The sequence below is a fragment of the Gekko japonicus genome, unplaced genomic scaffold (assembly GCF_001447785.1).
Source record: "Gekko japonicus isolate JY-2015 unplaced genomic scaffold, Gekko_japonicus_V1.1 scaffold900, whole genome shotgun sequence".
NCBI lineage: Eukaryota > Metazoa > Chordata > Lepidosauria > Squamata > Gekkonidae > Gekko > Gekko japonicus.
Genome location: NW_015160864.1, coordinates 428,543 through 449,732, shown reverse-complemented (window position 1 = coordinate 449,732; position 21,190 = coordinate 428,543). Strand labels below are relative to the sequence as shown.

Sequence of the window (21,190 nt, the reverse complement as noted above, 5' to 3'; positions counted from 1 at the left end):
ATATTTATATATATATCTATTTGCATGCCACTAATTACGCTGTCACCTCGTAACAAGTAAGCTGAGGCTGCACAGCTGGAAGATGTTTGCAGGGTGGGGAAAGCACTGCTACCCTAAACAAATGGGGGAAATGGGTTTGGAAAGGGTGAATTCGCACCAGTAACGGTCTCCTCCAGTCGCGTGCCAGATTCAGATCACTTTTTTTCCTAACCGGCTTGAGGGTCAAGCACAGCAGCTCCAGGTTGTCGTGGGCATCAGGAAAAGGCTTTCCCAACACGGCACGCCTCCCTTTCTCTCAGCTAGGGACGCCAGCCTCCAGGTGGGACCTGGGGATCCCCTGGAATTACAGCTCATTCCCAGACTACAGAGATCAGTTTCCCTGGAGAAAACGGATGCTTTGGAGGTTGGACTCTGTGGCATTGTGCTCCACTGAGGGTGTCCCTGTCCTCCCCGGGCTCCACCCCCAAATCTCCAGGAGTTTCCTAACCTGGATCTGACAACCCAACCCTCTCATCTCCTGCTGGTGGCTGGGGGGGGGGGGACCTGGCAACCCCACTCTCAGCATGAGTGCATTTCTCATTCTCTACCAGGACCCTTAATCGAGGCTCCCCTGTGGTGTTATTAGAAACCAGATTACAAATGACATGGGGTCCTGGGCTGGTGAATCAGCCGGCCCTCGGAATACCCTCTGGAGCCCGTGCAGGCGCTCTCCTTGGCCTGGAGCGTGGCTGGCAGTATAACCAAGCCTTCCTGGCATTCTGGCTGCAAACAGCCACTTTGATTTGCAGTTGAATGGGGGGAGGGGCAGGGAGAGCTGCAGCTGTCATTACGGGTAGCCAATCAGTCTGCACGGTGGGAGAATCAGATGGCCATGGTAAGAGACATCAGTTCACCATGGCAAACAACACTGAAGTATTCTGGACATCTTTCCTTGGGAAAGCAAACGATTGCCCTTTCTCATAGAGTCCTAGAGTTGGGAGGGGCCATACAGACCATCTAGTCCAACCCACTGCCCAGTGCAGGACCAGCCTAGAGCATCTCTGACAAATCTTCGTCCAGCCTCTTCTTGAAAACTGTCAGGGAAGGGGAGCTCACCACCTCCCTAGGCAGCGGATTCCACCTTTGAACCACTCTGACCGTGAAAAGGTTTTTCCTAATATCCAGCCAATACCTTTCTGCATGTGATTCAAGCCCATTGCTTCGGGTCCTATCCTGGAACAGCTCCTTGCCCTCCTCCAAATGACAGCCTTTCCAATATTTAGAGAGAGCAGTCATCTCCCCCCCCTCAACCTGCTCTTCTCCAAACTAAACATTCCCAAGGCCCTTAGCCTTTCCTTGTAGGGCTCTGTCTCCAGACCCCTGATCATCCTCATCGCTCTCTTCTGCACCCTCTCGATTTTGTCCACATCCTTTTTGAAGTGAGGCCTCCAGAACTGCACACAGAACTCCAGGTGCGGCCTGATCAAGGCAGTATACAGAGGGGCATTCCTTAATCCTTAAAAAAAAAAAAACTTCACAGAGATGGAACACGGACACACCAACAAGGCGGGTAGGAAGCCAAAGAGGCTGGTTTCAGAATGGCCCAGTCTTTATGGGCTGGATCCTACCTCTTTCTTCAGCTGAGCTGGACCCTCTGACTCTCTTCTTCCCAGCCAAATGCCACTTACAAGTTTTTGGCACGCAGGGTGTCCCCGATTCAATCCCCGGCATCTCCATTGAAAAGGACCAGGCTTTAGGTGATGCGAAAGACCTTCACCTGAGGCCCTGGAGAGCCGCTGCCACTCTGAATAGACAAGACTGACCTTGGTGGACCAGAGGTCGGATTCAGTAGAAGGCAGCTTCCTGTGTGTTCTTCCAAGTCTTTCTTTCGAGGGGGGAAAGACTCCCTGCCCCAGAGACTGTCTGATGGAGACAGACTTCCCCTAATGGAGAAGAGTCTTTCCCCGCTAGAGGAACAACTTAGTGGAAGGGGAATCATGGGATCCAACCCTGTGTATTTCCCAGAAAACAAAGAAGAAAACGTTGGATGTAGGGGGGGGGGGGCTTACGTGGACAAATTTTTGCGATATCTGAAGGCACCCAATCTGCAAAGCTGCTCATATGGTTTATTCTCTAGTTATTAGAACTGTTAACGTTACTTTAGAAAGCACCGCTGATCCACAAGGCTTTTGGCAGGACCACACAAGCAGGAAGACCGGTCCCCACCCCAAAGCTCTTACAGTTGGGCGGTTAAGCCATAAATCATATTGGGGATCCATTGAGGTTCAGCCAGTTTGGTGTAGTGGTTAAGAGCGCAGACTCTAATCTGGGAGAACCGGGTTTGATTCCCCACTCATCCACATGCAGCTGCCGGTGTGACTTTGGGTCAGTTACAAGTCATTTCAGAGTTTTTCTCTCAAGGGCAGTTCTCAAAAGAGCTCTCTCAGCTCTACCTGCCTCAGAGGGTGTCTGTTGTTGGGTGGGGAAGGGAAAGGAGATTGTAAGGTGCTCTGAGACTCTTTTGAGTAGTTAAGGGCGGGGTATAAATCCAATCTCCTCCTCCTCCTCCTCCTCCTCCTCCTCCTCCTCCTCCTCTTCTTCTTCCAATGTATGCGGGAGGACGACGACAATACAGATCTGGGCTGCAGTGCAGGGAAAGGGGGTGCCTAGCTGTTTCTCTTCCTCCATGCTGTTTCCATGAATGAAGTCACCCTCCCCTCCAAACGTTTGAGTTGCTTTTCGCTCCTGTAGGGGAAGCAAAGCGGCCGGCATAGCCCAGCCTGGCCCATTCTTATCAGAGCTCGGAAGATAAGCAGGGTCAGCCCTGGTCTGTATTTGGATGGGAGGCCTCCAAGGAAGACTGGGGCTGCTCTGCCGAGGCAGGCAATGGCCAACCAGCTCGGCTCATCTCTAGCCCTGAAAGCCCCATGGCTCCGGGGCTGCCGTGAGGTGGTTGCGACTTGACAGCCCACAGTTATTGTTTTTAGGGGGAGGAACCACCGCCCCCCTGTTTCTGGCCATCTTTTTTATATGCCAAGGCTAACAGGGCTATTTTTGGGCAGGAACGCACAGGAACAGAGTTCCGGCTGGCTCCCAAGTTGGCCACGCCCAGCAGGAACTCATTAGCATAATATGCCACACCCAACAGCAGAAACCTATTAGGATTGGCTACATTAGGGGTGTGTGGCCTAACATGCAAAGGAGTTCCTGCTACAAAATAGCCCTGGGTTTTGGCAACAAACAAGGTAAACAGAATAAGAAGCAAAAGGTGGGCGTGGCTGGATGACCACACTTCTGGTAACACGGGGTGTGGCCTAATATGCTAATGAGTTCCTGCTGTTGGGTATGGTCTATTATGCTAATGAGTTTCTGTTGTTGGGTGTGGCCTATTATGCTAATGAGTTCCTGCTGGGCTTTATCTACAAAAAAAGCCCTGGCTAAAAATATAAATAAAGGCAGCCTGGAGGGACTGATTTCACCGGGAGACACCCTACCGGGGGCCGTTGGGGAGAGTGAAGCCACTCCTTCGTAAGCACCGTGGCTCCAATTCATCCCCTCCTTCCCGGTGGATGCTTCCAAAGGCCAAATTGTATGTTGGCAGAGTGACGATGCCAGGGCACCAACGCTAACGTATAATTTGGCCCTAATTTTTTCTGAAAGAAGCAGTAAAGGAAGGGGGGAGGGAGAGTAAAGAGAGCAGTCTGGATCTGCACCCACACTCTGCCACATTGCTGGGCTCAGCCGGCAGAGCTGCGGAACTCTGGGATCCCGAAGAGCAGCTGCCCATCTGCCAGGAGAATCCTGGCCCGGCCCGGCCCGGCCTCTGTTGAGTACATTTGGTAACACACCCTGCTGGGAGGCAATGAGAAACAGGCAAGCTTAAATCCAAACCCTGTGGATTAGCTAACTACTCAGGGTGGGGGTTGAAGTTTGGGTGTCAGGAGCCAGTATGGATTAGGATTAGGGACACCCAGGTTCAAATCCTTCCTCACTCTGCCATGGAAACTCACTGGGTGACCTTGGGTCAGTCACTCATTGATACCCTAACCCCAGCGCCCCCGGCGTCACCACGTCACTTTCCTGTGACGTGCACGCGGGGGTGGGGTTTCCCCCAGGGACCAATTCCACCGGGGCGGAAATCGGACCTCCAAAGCGGGGGGAAATCCGCCCCCCGGGGGGATTTGGCAGCCCTAGGTCATTTCCTGCGGGAGCGCACAGGAGCGGAGCTCTGGCAGTAAGGAGCTCAGGGGGCGGGCACATGCAACAAGCTCCGCCCCCTGCTCCCAGCAGCCCTTAGTTGGGCCACAAGGAACAAGAAGCAGCAAGGTAAGTTGCAGAACCACCACCCCCGGCCCGCCTTCTGGTACAAGCTCTCCCTCCTCTGTGAGGGCAGATCTGTGCATTCCCCCCCCCAATAGCTAGCAATCCAAAACAGTCCAGTGGAGCCTGAGCAGTGGGTGTTGCCTTCTGACACTGTTCTGGTGATGCCAGGGGGTGTGGCATATCCAAATAAGTTATGCTAATGTGTTATGCTAATGAGCTCCTGCACCTCTTTTCCTACGAAATGACCCCTGCCCTAACCTAATTCACCAGGTTGTTGTAGGGATAAAACTGGGGAGGAGGAAGCAGTGTTCCCTCTTAAGATGAGTCAATGTGAGCCAGCTCACAGTTTTTTAGCCTCCGGCTCACCCATTTTTGTCTCAGCTCAGGAAGGGAGGGCTCCAGAACAAACTAATCTACGCAGTCGCCAAGTCGCTCACTCACAACTTCAATGCCAGTAGCTCACAGAGTAGCAATTTTTGCTCACGAGACTCCACGGCGTAGAGGGAGCCTTGGAGGAGAGCCTTGTGTGGCATCCTGGTGGAATGAGCACCCAATAGAGATCAGGGCCCTGGCAGATCTTTTATAGTTCCACAGGGCCTGCAAAATGGAGCCCTTCTTTAAAATAATAAGAATAGCAACGGAGCTCTTCCACAAGCCTTTTAACTGAGGCAGCAGACGTAACATCGGGCCTCTCCTGCTCATATTGGTGGATTAAGCTGCTCCTTTGGTGGATTGAGCTGTGTTTACAACATGGGAACCCGTAGTCTGGGCCTTATATCTTTTCCATTGTGCAGAGCCAGGATATTAGGAGATTTTTTTAAAGAATGCCATCGGTACTGTGTTTTATGGTTTTAGTATGATGTTTTAACATTTTGTTACTGTCCATGCGGTTTTCTTGGCAAAGATACTGGAGTGGGTTGCCATTTCCTTCTCCATTTTAACATTTTAAAAGTTGGTATTGTTTCCTCTATGTTGCAACCCGCCCTGAGCCTGCTTGTGGGGAGGGCGGGATAGGAATCAAATCAGTTCAGTCCTGATCTCCATAGAAGTGGACCAGGATGATACTGTGTAAGATAAATAGACTTAATAGCTTGGCTTGTGGCTCTGAACAGTGGCTTCCTAGAGATCCTCTCCAAGAGATCATGTTAATCTGTCGCAGGGAGGGGAAAAACAACCATTGGTCTTGTGGAAACGTGCCAGGCAAGAGTCTGCCATCTGCTGGCGGCTAAGTAGAGTACACCTGCAGTTTCAGGGTTTTCCCTTCCCTTTGGATACATCTCACGGCTGAGTCATCCATTGTCAAAGGCTTTTGGGCTGAGAGAGAAAGAGCATCATTTGTTTTCAGTCTTAATGTGGAGAGGAACTTTTGGAGTCAGTCAGAGGTACGCAACTGTTACCGGGCAGCCGTGAGCTGGCCTACGGAATCAAAAACCAATCACAGAGCAAATGCCTACAACAAAGCACGAGGACAACTCTCTGGGATTGAGTATCCATGGCCTTTCTGTCCCAGCTACAGAGAAGGGCCTCTGCCTTTTATAAAGAGGCGGCTATTCGAGAAGATCAGAGGAGAGTTTCTCCGATGGCTGCAGAGTTTGGCCTGTCTATTAGGTGGACCTGGGTGATTGCCTAGGCCGCTGAGGTGGGGGGGGGGACACACCAAAGGAGGCTCAGATGCATGGCATGAACAGCACCTGTGCTGAAGGCCAGGGCATGTTCACCTGGCCCACCTTCCCCCACCCCCAGACAGCCTCGGTGCCCATGGAGAGATGCAGGAATGAAAAGCAGGTGGCCACTGGCTTCACATTGCCCAGGGGGCAGCAGTGGCTCGTTGTCTTCCCAGGTCCGTGAGCATCCGAGTTGTTGTAGGGGTGTCCAGATCATGGTGGGGAGAGTGCTCAGGTCATGGGGCCCGCCAAAATCATGGGCTTCCTGGAGCGCCAAAAACCCTTGGGCCTGCCCTGAATGGCCGTTAGCCATGAGAGGTAAATGGAACCTCCATACACAGTGGCAGTTTACCTCTGAATCCCAGTGACTGTGGGGCAACCAGAAGGGGAGGTTTCCGCCTCCACAGTCTTGTCACCGGGTTTCTGGGGCCATCTGGTTGGCCACTGTGGGGAAGGGGACTCATCTGACATTGGACACATGAGCCTGCTTTCTACTGAATCAGGCCATTGGTCCGTTTAGGTCAATACTGCCTACTCAGACTGGCAGCAGCTCTCCAAAGTCTCTGGCCGAGGTATTTCAGGACATCTGCTACCTAATCCTCATAATGGGAGATGCCAGGGATTGAACCCAGGACCTTCTGCATGTCAAGCAGGTGTCGTCCCACTCAGCTTTGGTACCCACCCCCTCCTAAGAAGTAACCTACTTTCTTTTTCTTTTCATTTAAAAATGCAGAAGAGCAAAAAATGACAAGGAGCCTTGAGGTTTACTCAGTCTTCAGTGCAGGGCTCGCCTTGTTCCTGGAAGCTCCGTGCTCAGTTTGCTCTTGTGCCTTGAGTGGAAGTTTAATTTGCAGACATCAGTCACTGAAGCTTTGCAAAGCATGGGGCTCACCATTGTTGATCATGTGCTAATTGCTGCAGGCCAGACTGCTGTTAAGGGGCTGCTGGTAAAGGTAACAGCTCTCCCTGAGTTCATTCATTCTTATTCTGTCTCTCTCTCTCTCTCTCTCTCTCTGTACATTCAGGGGAATTCTAAGTTTAATTCCGGGCTGCTTCTATTGGACTAAATGTAAAAAAAAAAATTAAGAGTAAAAATAAATATGTTGCCTTGGAAGCACAGAGGCTTTATGTAGTATCTCCGACCCTCCATGTTTCCCAGTTAAGGGGGGGAATGCTGTTCAAACAAATTACAAAGACGATCTGACTCCAATAGTGACAAGAGAAAGAAATTTTATTTACAAAAACAGAAGCACATCTTACATGACGTGTTCATGTAGGTACATGGTATTTAAAGAAGTGAGCAGTGACCGCAACCTAAGGGATCCCCCCCCCTTTCAATGCCAAGCTGTGTTGTAGCACTACAGCGTGGCTCACTCAGGAACAGGAAAGAAGGGGAAGGGGGCAGGGCCTGGGCCTGGGGGTGTGGCCTGCAGAAATTGCCACCGAGAGTGCCGTTTCAGCATAGGTGATGAGTGAAGCTAAACCCAAGAATCCCCCTGAAGCTGCATAGAGAGAGAGGGAGGGAGGGAGGGAGGGAGTGCAGGAAACTGCATCAGCAAGTGGAATAAGAACAGGGGCATGTGGACGCTGTCTACCTGTTCCTGCCTTGCTTGCAGCCCCTCAAGGGGGCAGACAACAACTACCCCCCCCCGGGCCATCTGCGGTTAAGAAAATGGCATGGAAGAAGGGTGAAGTCACTTCTGCTCCTCCTGCAGATGCATGTGGAGGAGTGGGGAGTGGAGAAGCAGTCCCGGTCCAAGTCAGGCCCCGGTGGCACTTGGAAGATCGGTCCCCAAATACTGCTGTCTGAGGGGAGGAAGATTCAGGCCTGAGGAATCCTGACCCAATGTTGTGTAGTGGTTAGGAGTGTGGACTCTAATCTGGGAGGACCGGGCTTGCTTCTCCACTCCCCACTCCTCCACATGCATCTGCTGGCATGACCTTGGGCAAGCCACAGTTCTCTCAGAGCTATTCACTTAAGAGCAGTCCTCAAAAGAGCTCTCTCAACCCCACCGACCTCACAGGGTGTCTGTTGTGGGGAGGGGAAGGAGATTGTTAGCTGTTCTGAGACTGCTTCGGATAGTGAAGGGTGGGGTATAAATCCAGTCTCCTCCTCCTCCTCCTCCTTCTTCTTCGTAGTTCGATGTCAGGAAGGATTAGGAATGTCTGCAAACGATGAGAGCCATAGATCCGCCAGTCCTTTTATCTAAATTTGTTTGCTAGCAGTTTGCTTTTTTTTTTTTAAAGTGGTGGAAATAACGGGGTGGGGGGTAGATCGGAACATCTGGACCTGTCAGCTTCTGGGCCACCACGTACGAAAGGGCTCCGACAGCAGTTAATTGCGACATCCCCGCAGGAGATTACGAGCGTGAGGCCTTGCGGTGGGCTCTGTCAATCTCAGACCAGCTCTTCAGGCACCAGCCTAATTAAGCTAATTACAGCCACCCGGAGAGATGTTGGTAGCCTGATGGCCTTATGAAGGTGGGCAGGTGCCGAGCAAGCCGTGCATAGTTCCTTCGGCGCAACGGGGGTCTCTCCGGACCAGTTTGGGGTAGCTCTAAAGACTCTGCCTTATCATACAGTCTCAGAAAGCGCTGCAGGGAACTTGAAGGCACTTAGGCGAGAGCCCCCTGTCTGGAAGTTTGTCCAGGAGAAATAAGGTTGTGGGGCAGCCTGTGATTGGAGGGAAGTTCAGGGAGGGTCATGCTCTCCAAGGGGGGGGGGTCCTAGGGGGGCAGAGATGGTGCATGCGGCTTCAGATTCACTAGGTTCTCTCAGACCCTATGCTTCTTCTCCAGAGGATTCTCTTACTTGCAGTAGTCTCAGTAACCCAGACTAGCCCAAGCTCATCAGAACTCAGAAGCGAAACATATTCGGCCATGGTCAGTACTTGGATGGGAGACCACCAAGGAAGGTCAGGGTTGCTACACAGAGGCGGGCAATGGCCAACCAGCTCTGGATGTCTCTCGCCTTGGAAACCACAGGAGAGGTCGCCATGAGTCAGTTGCGACTTGGTTTGACTTGATTCGTAATTATGTTCTTAGCTGAAGTGGGATAGGGCCAGATGCAATGTGTCCGTGGAGCCCTTTGGTAGGACCGGAGCACGTCCACAGTACAAGAACCAGTTCTTCTTTCCGTTCAGAACTGTTGCTTGCCTATACATGGTGGTGGAATGTGCCTCAAGTCACAGCTGACTTATAATAATAATAATACCTTTCGATTTATTGATCGCTCATCCTGCAGAGCTGCTGGCTCTGAGCGATTTACAGTTACACATGTTTTTCACACGGGACTAACAATGAATTGTAGGGTAAGGGAGGACAACATATAATTCCTTAAATCGCACACTTTTGCAGCCGACGGGGATTTTGTTCAGCTGTAAGCTTCAGGCGTGTTCCGGTCGGCATTCACTTCGGCTTGGCTAGATGACGTCAGTTCTTCCAGGACTACTTTGAGTCGTAGTGCCGCACTGCCACCGCCTGGCCGGACAGCCCATTACAGGCTTCCTTGATGCCGAAGAGTTCTTTCTAGGCTTTTCGATCTCACGCGCTGGACCTTCCGTTCGCCGGCTACCACCTCCTCCACCGGGGGGTTTAGTGTACCCACCCTCTCTAAGGAGTGGTACCCATTTTATCTACTCACCGGAGCTTTCGAAATGCTGGGTGGACGGCGAGCTGGGGACAAGGCTGGTAGCTCACACCAGCCCGGGCTAGAACTGACAGCAGTTCTGTTCAGCTCAGATGTTAACCAGAGGATAAATCCCCTGTGCCACTGCTCCCCTTATCATCATCATCATCATCATCACTATAGTTATTGTTATTATTTATTTATTTAATAAATTAAATTTATAGGGCTCCAGTGGACAGTCAGAAGCCATGCTGGGCAAGAGCCCCATCTGGCCTTACCAATTTTCTAAAAATGCTTGGTGGGCACCAGGAAAGGTGCTGATGGGTGGCACGGTGCCCATGGTCACCACATTGGGGACCCCTGCCCTAGAAGATCCCACACAGCTAAGAGGCCACCGTGACGGTAGTTAGAAACACCGAAAAGTAGCAGAGACTCTGTTTAAGTATGTACAGAGTATTTACACTTTATTTATTGTTGGTGTCTAATATTTGTAGCCCATACTGTGATAACAGTGCCAAAAGAGTGCAAGCCATTGTTCTAGGGGGGAAAAAACTAGGCATTCTTTGTACCTTGTTTTCCTCACAACTGGAATCTTTTATTTATTTATTTATTTATTTATTTTGGGATTTATATCCCGCCCTACCCGTACGGCCCAGGGCAGCAAACAAGCGGCAACGCCGGAAATAAAACATAGGTTACATTAAAACATCAGTAAATACAGACTCTTGGGGGATTGGCTACATTAGGGGTGTGTCGCCTAATATGCAAATGAGTTCCTGCTACAGAAAGAGCCCTGCATTTAGCTGACTCATGGTGATTATGGCAGAGTCTGATGCAATCGGCCAGTCACCTGACCCCTGACTGTCACTTCTAGATCAGACAGATCTAACACTGCTGCTCATGGCTGACTGACAGCTTGCCAGTACTATTACAAATACTGACACACCGGTGGGGTAGATTCTTCCTGTTTATGATGATAGGACCCTTTCTCCAAGTCTTCTTGTGAAATGCCAGAAAAGCAAAGGAGTGGGTGGAAGGTTAGTGGTGACCACATCTGGCTACCAAGATGGTCCGAAATATGTCGACCCCGACTCCATTGTTGGCTCCACGGTCTGTAGCCCTGGTTTTCTTATTTTAGCACAAGTGTGGTGACCCTGTTTTCAATCTCGACAGGAAGACTGTCGGCGTTTTTTGCTGCGGACCAAACAAGATCTCCAAAGCCCTTCACAAACTGAGCAACAGCAGCAATTCTTATGGGACGAGGTTCGAGTACAATAAAGAATCCTTCAGCTGAAAGCCTCCAGGACTGAGAAGGACTGCCCAGAAAGCTAAAGTGCAATTTAAACAAGAGAAACAAAAAGACTTCAGAATCTGCAGCATAAGCCAGATGCCACATACGCCAAAGAATAGCAAAGGTATTTTTAATTATTATTTGTTATTTATAACTATTTAAAAACCTAGGAAGCAAAGGACACCAAAAATACATCCTTGGCGATTATGGCCAAAACCAAAACATTCTTAGAATCCGGCAGGTCAACTTTTACACCCTTTGAATTAGCAGAATAGAATTAGAGATTCATAGTTGTTCATGCGGCTCGGTTCAAGATCAATCCATGCGGTAGCAGAAATGTCTTCATTGAAGACTGCAAATTCCAGAAAGTGGGATCGGTTGAACAAGCACTCGAGTGATTGGACTGAGGGGGGAGGAAAACACAGAATGCTTACATTTGAAGTCAGAGTCTGCTCTACACTGGCAAATAAATAAAAAACAGCAACTTTAAAATGGAAAGTTTTCTTCTGTGCAAAGATTAATTCTGCAGGGGGAATGTGGGAAGGGTTTATATAATGTCCTATGGGGTACAACATATGGAACTACAAGATGGACTGAATTGAATCTGAATTCCAAACACCGGCTTCATCCAGTTTTACAAAATTAAAAGCAGAGGCACGCCTCATTCTGTCCTCATAGATATGTAGCTGGATGGATAATTATTTCTTAATCAGCTTTCTGAACAATGGGACCACAGTCTTCTTGCCACCGCAGGATTGCCCAGTTCATATTTATGTATTTATTTTATTTCAAACACAGCTGTGACACCTTTCAACACAACTCAAGGTTCCCATGGGAACAAACGTTACAACATTAAAACATGTCAAACATTAAAACATTTAAAAACAGTGTTTAAACTCTCTCATAAGAAGAAGAAGAAGAAGAAGAAGAGATTGGATTTATACCCTGCCCTTCACTACCCAAAGGAGTCTCAGAGCTTTCCCTTTCCCTTCCCCTCCCCACAACAGACACCCTGTGAGGTAGGTGGGGCTGAGAGAGCTCTGACAGAAACTGCTCTTTTTTCAAGGGCAGCTCTTATCAGAACTATGGCTTGCCCAAGGTCATCCAGCCCAGGTGCAAGTGGAGGAGTGGGGAATCAAACCCGGTTCTCCCAGATTAGAGTCCTCGCACTTAACCACGACACCCTGCTGGATCAGACCAGTGGTCCATCTAGTCCAGCATCCTGTCTCACACAGTGGCCAACCAAAGTGGAGGGCGGAGTCTATGGCATTGTGCCCCACTGAAGTCCCTCCCCTCCTCAAACACCACCCTTTCCAGGTTCCACTTCCCAAATCTCCAGGTATGTCCCAACACAGAGCTGGCAACCCTAGTCTCAACCCAAAAGCAGTCCAGGAGGATATCATGATCAATGTTAACTCAGCATGGTCTGTTCACACTGGCAGGGGCTCTTCCATGTTGTCAGGGAGAGGTCTTTTCACAACACCTACTATCTGATCCTTTTCGCTGGAGACACACGGGATCGAACCGAGGACCTTCTACATGCAAAGCAGATGCCCTCCCACCGCAAAGAACTCCTGCTTTTTGTTGGGCTTTACAGAGCCGATCGCTATTGCTCAGCACTCAGGCAGGATCGGGCCATGGTGTATACACATCATAGCATGAGGGTTTGTAGAACCCACTAAGTAAGCAAGGTTTCACCAAGGGTGTGTGTGTGAGAGAGTGATTACATTCCGCTGTCAAAATTCTGCCCACCTTTAGCCCGGAGTCTAGACCTTTTGCCTGGTGGTTTCTATTATTCCTGCAGGAGAGAGTAACCAGGGAGAGATCTTAGAGCTGCCAGGTAAATAGTGTCATGACAGATTTATCAAATCGCAGAGTGAGCCACAGAAGAACACAGGAATCAGAGGAAAGGGAGTGTGTTAAATTTTTACAGTACATTGGTTCGGAAAGAAGGGATTCTCCCGTTTTGTGTGAAAAACAAGGTGTTTTAAGCACAGTAGCAAACATCTTCCGGGTGGACAACTCCTACTAAGAAATGCTTAGCATTGTGTAGCTCTCTCTGTGCTCAAAAAGCATGAGGACATAAGAAGAACCCTGGCTGGACCAGACAAGTAGTCCATCTAGTACAACATCCTGTCTCACACAGCCGCTAACACAGCCGCTAACCAGTTCCTCTGGAGGGCCAGGAAAAGGGCGTTGAGGCTGAGGCCTTCATAGGAATATCCCTGCTGGATGAGACCAGTGGTCCATGAAGTCCAGCATCCTGTCTCACACAGTGGCCAACCAGTTCCTCTGGAGGGCCAACAACAGGGCATAGAGTCTGAGGCCTCCCTTGGTAAGAACATAAGGAGAGCCCTGCTGGGTCAGACCAGTGGTCCATCTAGTCCAGCATCCTGTCTCACACAGTGGCCAACCAGTTCCTCTGGAGGGCCAACAACAGGGCATAGAGTCTGAGGCCTCCCTTGGTAAGAACATAAGGAGAGCCCTGCTGGGTCAGACCAGTGGTCCATCTAGTCCAGCATCCTGTCTCACACAGTGGCCAACCAGTTCCTCTGGAGGGCAAGGAAGAGGGCACAGAGGCCTAGGCTTTCCCCTGGGCTTGCCTCCTGGCCCTCACAGGGATCATAGTCTTCACTACAATCATGTTAGGTAGGGCAGATGGGAGCTGAGGTTGAGCAACAGTGAATTTTTGGAAGCCGCCTAACGAGTTCACTGTTGAGATGAGAACATTTACAGAACAGTCCAGGTATGTGCACAATTTATTTCTGTTTTCCTTTTGTGTTCTCTTCTTCCTTTCATTTTTAAAGTTATTTTGTTTTGTTAAATTCATTATGAAAGCTAGCGGTTTCAGTTATTCAGTATATTTTCATTTCCGTTAGTGAAAGCACACACTAGCTGTCACTTGGCATCCTAAACCGCTTGGAATGAAATTCTCAGGGATTGTTTCCCTGCCAGCTTCCCCAATGTGTGTGTGGAGTGCCATCAGGTCACAGCTGACCGACAGCAACCCCAGCAAGGGGCCTTCCAAGGCAACCGAGAAGCGGAGGTGGTTTGCCATTTGCCTTCCTCTGCAGAGTCTTCCTTGGTGGTCTCTCTTCCAAGTAGCAACCCTGCTTAGCTTAGACTTATGGCGACCCCAGCAAGGGGCCTTCCAAGGCAACCGAGAAGCGGAGGTGGTTTGCCATTTGCCTTCCTCTGCAGAGTCTTCCTTGGTGGTCTCTCTTCCAAGTAGCAACCCTGCTTAGCTTAGACTTATGGCGACCCCAGCAAGGGGCCTTCCAAGGCAACCGAGAAGCGGAGGTGGTTTGCCATTTGCCTTCCTCTGCAGAGTCTTCCTTGGTGGTCTCTCTTCCAAGTAGCAACCCTGCTTAGCTTAGACTTATGGCGACCCCAGCAAGGGGCCTTCCAAGGCAACCGAGAAGCGGAGGTGGTTTGCCATTTGCCTTCCTCTGCAGAGTCTTCCTTGGTGGTCTCTCTTCCAAGTAGCAACCCCGCTTAGCCTCCCAGACAAGACTGGGCTGTACCATTTCCTTTTCAATTTCCCTGGTATTCAAGAGAAAGTGTTGCCATTTTTATAGGCAATTAACAGTAAAATCCCAAGCAGAGTTACGCCCTTCAAAATCCATTGAAGTCGATTGGCTGAGTAGAACTTATGATTTCATTGCAGGAATCTAGTTTATTGGTGGGTTATGGGGCACAGAGGCATTTAGCCGCACGTAGTGGACACAAATAAAATATAAAAATGCCATGAGACTCTATGTCTCCATCTCAGTAGCAGGCTAACAAAGATTGTAGGACGAAGAAGAGAAGAGATTGGATTTATACCCCGCCCTTCACTACCCAAAGGAGTCTCAGAGCGGCTTACAAACTCCTTTCCATTCCCCTCCCCACAACAGACACCCTGTGAGGTAGGCGAGGCTGAGAGAGCTCTGACAGAAACTGATCTTTTTCCAAGAACAGCTCTTATCAGAACTATGGCTTGCCCAAGGTCATCCAGCCAGGTGCAAGTGGAGGAGTGGGGAATCAAACCCGGTTCTCCCAGATTAGAGTCCGCGCACTTAGCCACGACACCAAACTGGCTCACAAGGCATAACTAGCAGGGTCACCATCCTATTGCATTGCCTGCTGTGTCGTGTTAGCGTGTAATTTGGGGAGCTTTATTGAGAAGGAGTAGGTCCCCACAAATTTAGATTTTACACTCCAATTGGGGAAAGGCAGGATGTGCAGAAAATGTTGACTTGTATTTCTTAATTACAAGCCATGGCTGGCTGTCTCAGGCTGAGTCGGCTGAAGTTGAACCTGGTGAAGATGGAAGTCCTGTGTGTGGGTTGGGGTGGTACAGGGGTGGGGGTCCCACTCTCGACCTTCGGTGGGACACCATTGGTGCTGGCGCTGAAGGTTAGGAGCTTGGGAGTGCTCCTGGATGCCTCCTTAACAACGGAGGCCCAGGTAGCAGCCACTGCTAAATCGGCCTTTTGCCATCTTCGGCTGGTTAGGCAGTTGGCTCCCTTCCTTGTCCGCAACAACCTGGCCACAGTGATCCATGCGATGGACACCTCAAGACTAGACTACTGTAACACTTTCTACATGGGGCTGCCGTTGTCACAAATTCAAACGCTGCAGCTAGTACAGAATGCCGCAGCCAGGCTGTTGATGGGCCTGCCCAGATGGGAGCACATCCAGTCTGTGCTGAAGGCACTGCACTGGCTGCCAATAGCATACCGAATTAGCTTCAAAGTGCTGGTGCTTACCTTAAAACCCTATATGGCCAGGGCCCGGCATACCTGAGGGACCGCCTTTCCCCATATATACCCTAGAGAGCACTCCGATCAAGGTCTCAGAACCGACTGACCCACCGGCCCCCAAAGATGCCAGGCTCACCACTACCAGGGCCAGGGCCTTTTCAGTAGCGGCTCCTTGCTGGTGGAATGAGCTCCCAGAAGAGATCAGGGCCCTGCAGGACCTCTTACAGTTCCACAGGGACTGCAAGACGGAGCTCTTCCACCAGGCTTTTGACTAGGAGCTGCCCTGAGTACCACCATCAACAAGCCCGGCCCTCAGCCTACCATCTGGCCTAGACCATGGTGCGACTCAAGAAGACCGTGAGCTGGATTGTCTGCTTGCAACACTCTTAGTACACAATCTCAATAAATTAATGATGGGAAATCAGCACCTGTGTATGACCCATTTGTATCTGAATTGTTTTAATGTGATTTAATGTGGTTTTATGTGGTTTTATTTGTATTCTGTACCAACTGTGTGAGCCTGTTTGCGGGGAGGGCGGGGTACAAATTGAATAAATAAATAAATAAAAAAACACACCAGACACGAACTAGAACACTTTCAGATCTGAAATCACTTCATCACTGAAGTCTGCTGACTGCCACCTCTGACTGCCATCTCCCCCCCCCCAGAATGCCACGTGGTTCAGTCTTAAAGGGGCAGTAGCACATAAACAAACATAAAACTTACACACAAGTCCACCCCTTTACATCTAAAGAAGAACCTGGAGGAGCTCTGTTTTTAAACAATACCGGTCTCTGTAGTCAAGAGGAGCCTGCAGGAATGGCCAAAGAAAGAGGTCATAGAGGTGAGGCTTAAAAGGGGGCAGAGTTTAGCTCCCCTTCATCTGTGCACTCAGCTATTGTTTAAAAGGGAGCCCTCCCCCTTTAAATGTAATAAGATGGTCTGCTCCTGTGTTGAATACATAAGGATCTCCACATCGCATCTAGTTTGACCACTAGCTTAATTGTCTGAGTAAAAGCTGGCTTCATCTAGAGAGAAAAGAGAGAGAAGAGATTGGATTTATACCCCGCCCTTCACTCCAAGTCTCAGAGCAGTTTACAATCTCCATTCCCTTCCCCTCCCCACAACAGACCCCCCTGTGAGGTAGGTGGGGCTGAGAGAGCTCTTTCAAGGACTGCTCATGAAAGAACAGCTCTGAGAGAGCTTGTGACTGACCCAAGGTCAACCAGCAGCTGCATGTGGCAGAATGGGGAATCAAACCCAGTTCTCCCAGATTAGAGTCTGCTACTCTTCACCACTACACCAAACTGACTCTCAATGAGGATTCTCCATTATTCGTTGCCATTGCAAATGCAGAGGCATGCACACTGGCGACGAAGAGTCTACACCTGAGTTTCCTGCACACTTTCCTCCATCAGCCACCATTTCCCCTGCATTTTTCCGTGCCATCCTAGTGGTGGGGGGACAAAGTGGGGGAGGGCTAAGACATGTGCCCTGCTGTCATGGCCCTGATCCAAACTGACTTCTCCCTTTGCAGCTTCTTTTATGGGAAATTGGATACATCCAGTGTTTCCCAACATCATGTCTTGTCTGCTTCAGCCCTGTTGTTACTGATTAAGGTGATGTTGACTGCTTGGTTCATTGTTGCTGGAGGTGCAGGAGAGCATGACCTGTACTCGCGTGAGCCTCCTGCTTATGCCACCTGCCCAGAGCTACAAAACAGAGAGAAGCACCATGACAGTCACCTGGCATGGCAGGTCGGTTGCGCTGAACTTTGTCGGCCACAGGTTGGGCAGCAGTGTGCCAGAATGGGAGTCAGGTGGAGATAGTGTGGGAATGCCAAGACCCGCTGTCCTTTAGGAGAGTTCCAAGAATTATTTGTATGACCACTTGAAAAATCCCAATATTCACAGGGCCCTAGCCAGGATTTTGTGTCCTGTGGGGCAATTCTTTTTCTGGTAGGGCTGAAGTTCTCAGTGCAGAAAGAAAAGCCATTTAGCCAATAGAAAGCCATTACCAGGATAGACCTCTAAATTGCAAGCTGTCAACCACTTTAGATGATATTCTCAGCTGTTGCAAGTTAACCAGTTCTGCCAGCCTAAGCAACAGTTCTGAGAACAAGTTGGCAGGTGGGGATGATGACTTCTATAATCAAGAAAGCTGACACTTAGGCAGGACAACTGTCTTAAAGGAGACCAGTTTCTTGACTCAGAATTAGAAGGGATCCTAGAGGTCACCTACTCCAACCCCCTTGCTCAGTGCAGGAATTAGTCAACTACAGTACCCCACTCTGCTTGAAGGAGTGCATGCCTTTAAAACAAATGTTTTAAAATGATTGAAAAAAGCATTTATAGGAGAGATTCTTGTGGGGCTGTGCGGAGCCCCCCCTCCCCAAACCCCACCTTAGCTATGGGCCTGTACATTCATTATTCTCTGGGATTTTATACCCTTCAGGTTTGTTGACTGGGTTTTCAGTGGTTGTTAACTTGAATGGCTTTATTTTCTGACTATTTTATATTGTTTTATTTTGTGAGGGGCCATGAGGTGGTCTCTGAAGAAGTGGCATATACATTTTCTAAATAAATATGTTAAAAAGAGCCCTACTAGAGTAGAACAAAGATCCATGTAGACCAGTGTCCTATGCCTGATAGTATCCATCTGAGTATCTTCAGGAAGCCCACCGCCAGGGCATGAAGGTGATAATGTCTCCCATGCTTGTATTCAAAGGTACACTGTCTCTGAACATGGAGGTTCCATTTAGCCATTATGGGTTACCACCCTTGATAGAGCCATCCTCTATGAATGTGTCTAATCCCCTTTCAAAGCCATCTACACTGTTATTTATTGACATTATTTACACCCCATCTTTTAAAAACACCCGTTGAATGTTGCTACTTCATTACAATTAAAGTGCTCAACGTAGAAATGATCTTCCAATCACATTGAAGATGGCATCCTGTAGATGGACACAAGTCCCAATTCAGCCGTATCTGTCTCATACATTACTGTGGCTCGATCTCCATATGGGCCAACCAACTACCCCGGTGTTACTAACAATAATAGTTGGTGGTAGTGGTGGGCGGCTCCTAACTAAATGCCTGGCGGAAGAGCTCTGTCTTGCAGGCCCTGCGGAACTGTACAAGGTCCCGCAGGGCCCTGATCTCCTCCAGGAGCTCATTCCACCAGGTAGTAGCCGCCACTGAAAAGGCCCTAGCCCTGGTAGCAGTGAGCCTGGTCTCTTTGGGGCCTGGAATCACTAGCCGGTGTTGTGCCCCAGACCGTAGTGCTCGCTGGGGTATGTGTGGGGAAAGGCGGTCCCTCACAGATGTCGGACCCTGGCCATTATTGAATTTCTACTCCACCCTCCCTGCCAGAGCCGACTCAGTGCGGCTTATGATATCCCATTGCCTGATTAAAAAAAGAAATCCCAGTGGCTGGTGGGGGAGAGGGCTGCCCCAGGGACTGGACTGCTGGGAAATCTAAAATTCCTGTCCACACTGCAGTCTCACTCATAGAGACATGGGGACGCCCCCACCCCTGCCCCTTCCACAGTCTTCAAAGTGGCTCCCTGGAACTTCAAATTAGCATCCCCCCAAAAAACAAAAATACAGAAATCATGATTGACAAGTCTTGCCAAGTCTGAGTTGCCCCGAGGTAGTCCTGACCCATAACCTAAACTTCTCTGTGAGATATAAGGCCCCATAAACACGTTTCTTCTTGATGATTCATTGTTATTTTCCAAACGTTGATGCCACCCATCCGGTATCAGTTGCCCCGGATGGTTGACAAGAAGATGAAAAAACCATGATTAAAAAACGTGAAGTGTTTTTTCTTAACCTGCACGGAATAAAACATAAGTTTGTAGTGGGAACAGCCAAGAATGCAAAGGCACATAAAGAATGGCCAGAATACACACAGCTCTGGGTCCCTTGAACGAATCCAGTGGCTCCACAGAGGGACTTGCGCACGCCGCTCCGGACGAGACACATCCGTCAAGTTCAGCCGGGACTCAACGGGGAGCATCGAAACGTGTGTCTCCGCATCCAGATGCCCGTCTCTGTCTGTGCCGGATCAGAGCAAGCGTGCATCGAAAGAGAATACCGTTGCTGCCAACATGCACTAACATCTGCCACACTCTTATCCATGTCTCCCTGCCAGTTTAACAACATCGCCCCCATAGTTTACCAAAACGAGGGCTGGGCTCTCGGATTGTAAGTGCTCCTGACAGTGTGATAAAATAAAATCTCGGCTTGGCTTGCTGCTTGCTGACCCCCCCCCCAACCCCCAGGTAAGGACAAGCATAAGAGTCTGAGAAGCGAAATGACCTAAATGTCTGGTGCATTGAGCCACACTAGGACAGACAGCGCACGAGAGAGAGGCCGCTGCAGTGCTTTGCACCAGCCGCACATTAAAATTCTGTCATTGCGAGGTCATTGCGCTAGTCTTTTGATCCTTATCTGCCCATCCCTTTGGGGACAGGGCTTAAACAAGAGCGAGGACCTCCTGCCGGCCACAGAGTGGTGCATTTTCAGCCCGCCACGCAGGGTATCTCTTGTCACACGTGCCCCTTTTGTATAGATAAGATCTGTCGGACCGATTTGTCATTCCCACGCCTGGTTCCGAGCAAGCAGTGTTTGCATACCGGCTGGAATAACTCCCTGATCTGCGAGCTCGGCCAGAGCAAGGTAAATACCCCGTTTCCTCCTGTCAGTAATCCCCACGCTTTGTAACCTCCCTCATCCACTCTTGCGGAGGGTGTCCTGAGATGTCCTCGATGCGGTGGATGGCATTAGAGATGCTGCACAGCACTCCGGAGGAACTCCTGGGAAGAGGCCGCTAGAGAGGGAGGGAAACAGCGGCAGTGGAACGGAGGAGGAGTGCGGCGTGCAGAAAATGGGCCGCCGGATAATGGGCTGCGTCTGGACCCACTTCTATCTGCGGATGGGCTGACCGTTGGCCCTGCAATCAGCCAGCTCCGGCGAGTTCCCCTGATTGGCAGCAGTGCCCTTATGCAAACGCAGCATACAAAAACCAAAGTCAGGGGAGGACACAGCTTAGTTTGCACACAGAAGGCCCCAGGTTCTGTTGCGGGCAGCTCCGGTGAAAAGGATCTCGGGTAACACGGCTACAGGCCCGTAGCCATGGTGGGGCATTTGTGGGTGGAGCCCCAACATGGATTGAGCCCTGCCCCACCCCGGGAGGATCCCAGACTCCCACCCCCAGTGCACCACACCCCTTACCCCTGCCCCTCTGCAGCCTCACCAGTTCTTCCAGGGAAGCCACCATGCCCCCTTCTGGTCAGTTTCACTCCCTGCCAATCAGCTGTGTAATGGAACAGCTGATGGAGGAGTGAAACTGACTAGAAGGGGGTGGAAAGCTTCTCTTTCCTTCCCCAGCCTCCCTGCCCCCACTCTTTCTTTCCTTCCCCAGCAGCGGGGGGGGGGGGCTGAGGAAGGGAAGGGAAGCTGCTCTGCCGCTTCTGGTCTGCCCCCCTCTTCACATGCCCTTCACCAAAAAGTTTCTGGCGATGGGGCTGCACAGCTAGGAGTAACCTCCCTGG

At 50.2% G+C, this 21,190-nt stretch overlaps 1 protein-coding gene across 1 annotated transcript in view; it reads left to right on the top strand.

The window, feature by feature from the left end:
• NOX4 (NADPH oxidase 4) overlaps window positions 1-11,360 on the top strand; it is a 190,418-nt gene extending 179,058 nt beyond the window's left edge. The window contains exon 19 of the mRNA XM_015421963.1: window positions 10,767-11,360. Coding sequence (XP_015277449.1) covers window positions 10,767-10,887 — 121 coding nt within the window. The 3' untranslated portion in view covers window positions 10,888-11,360. The remainder of the gene's footprint in view (window positions 1-10,766) is intronic.
• Window positions 11,361-21,190: the final 9,830 nt, after the last annotated feature.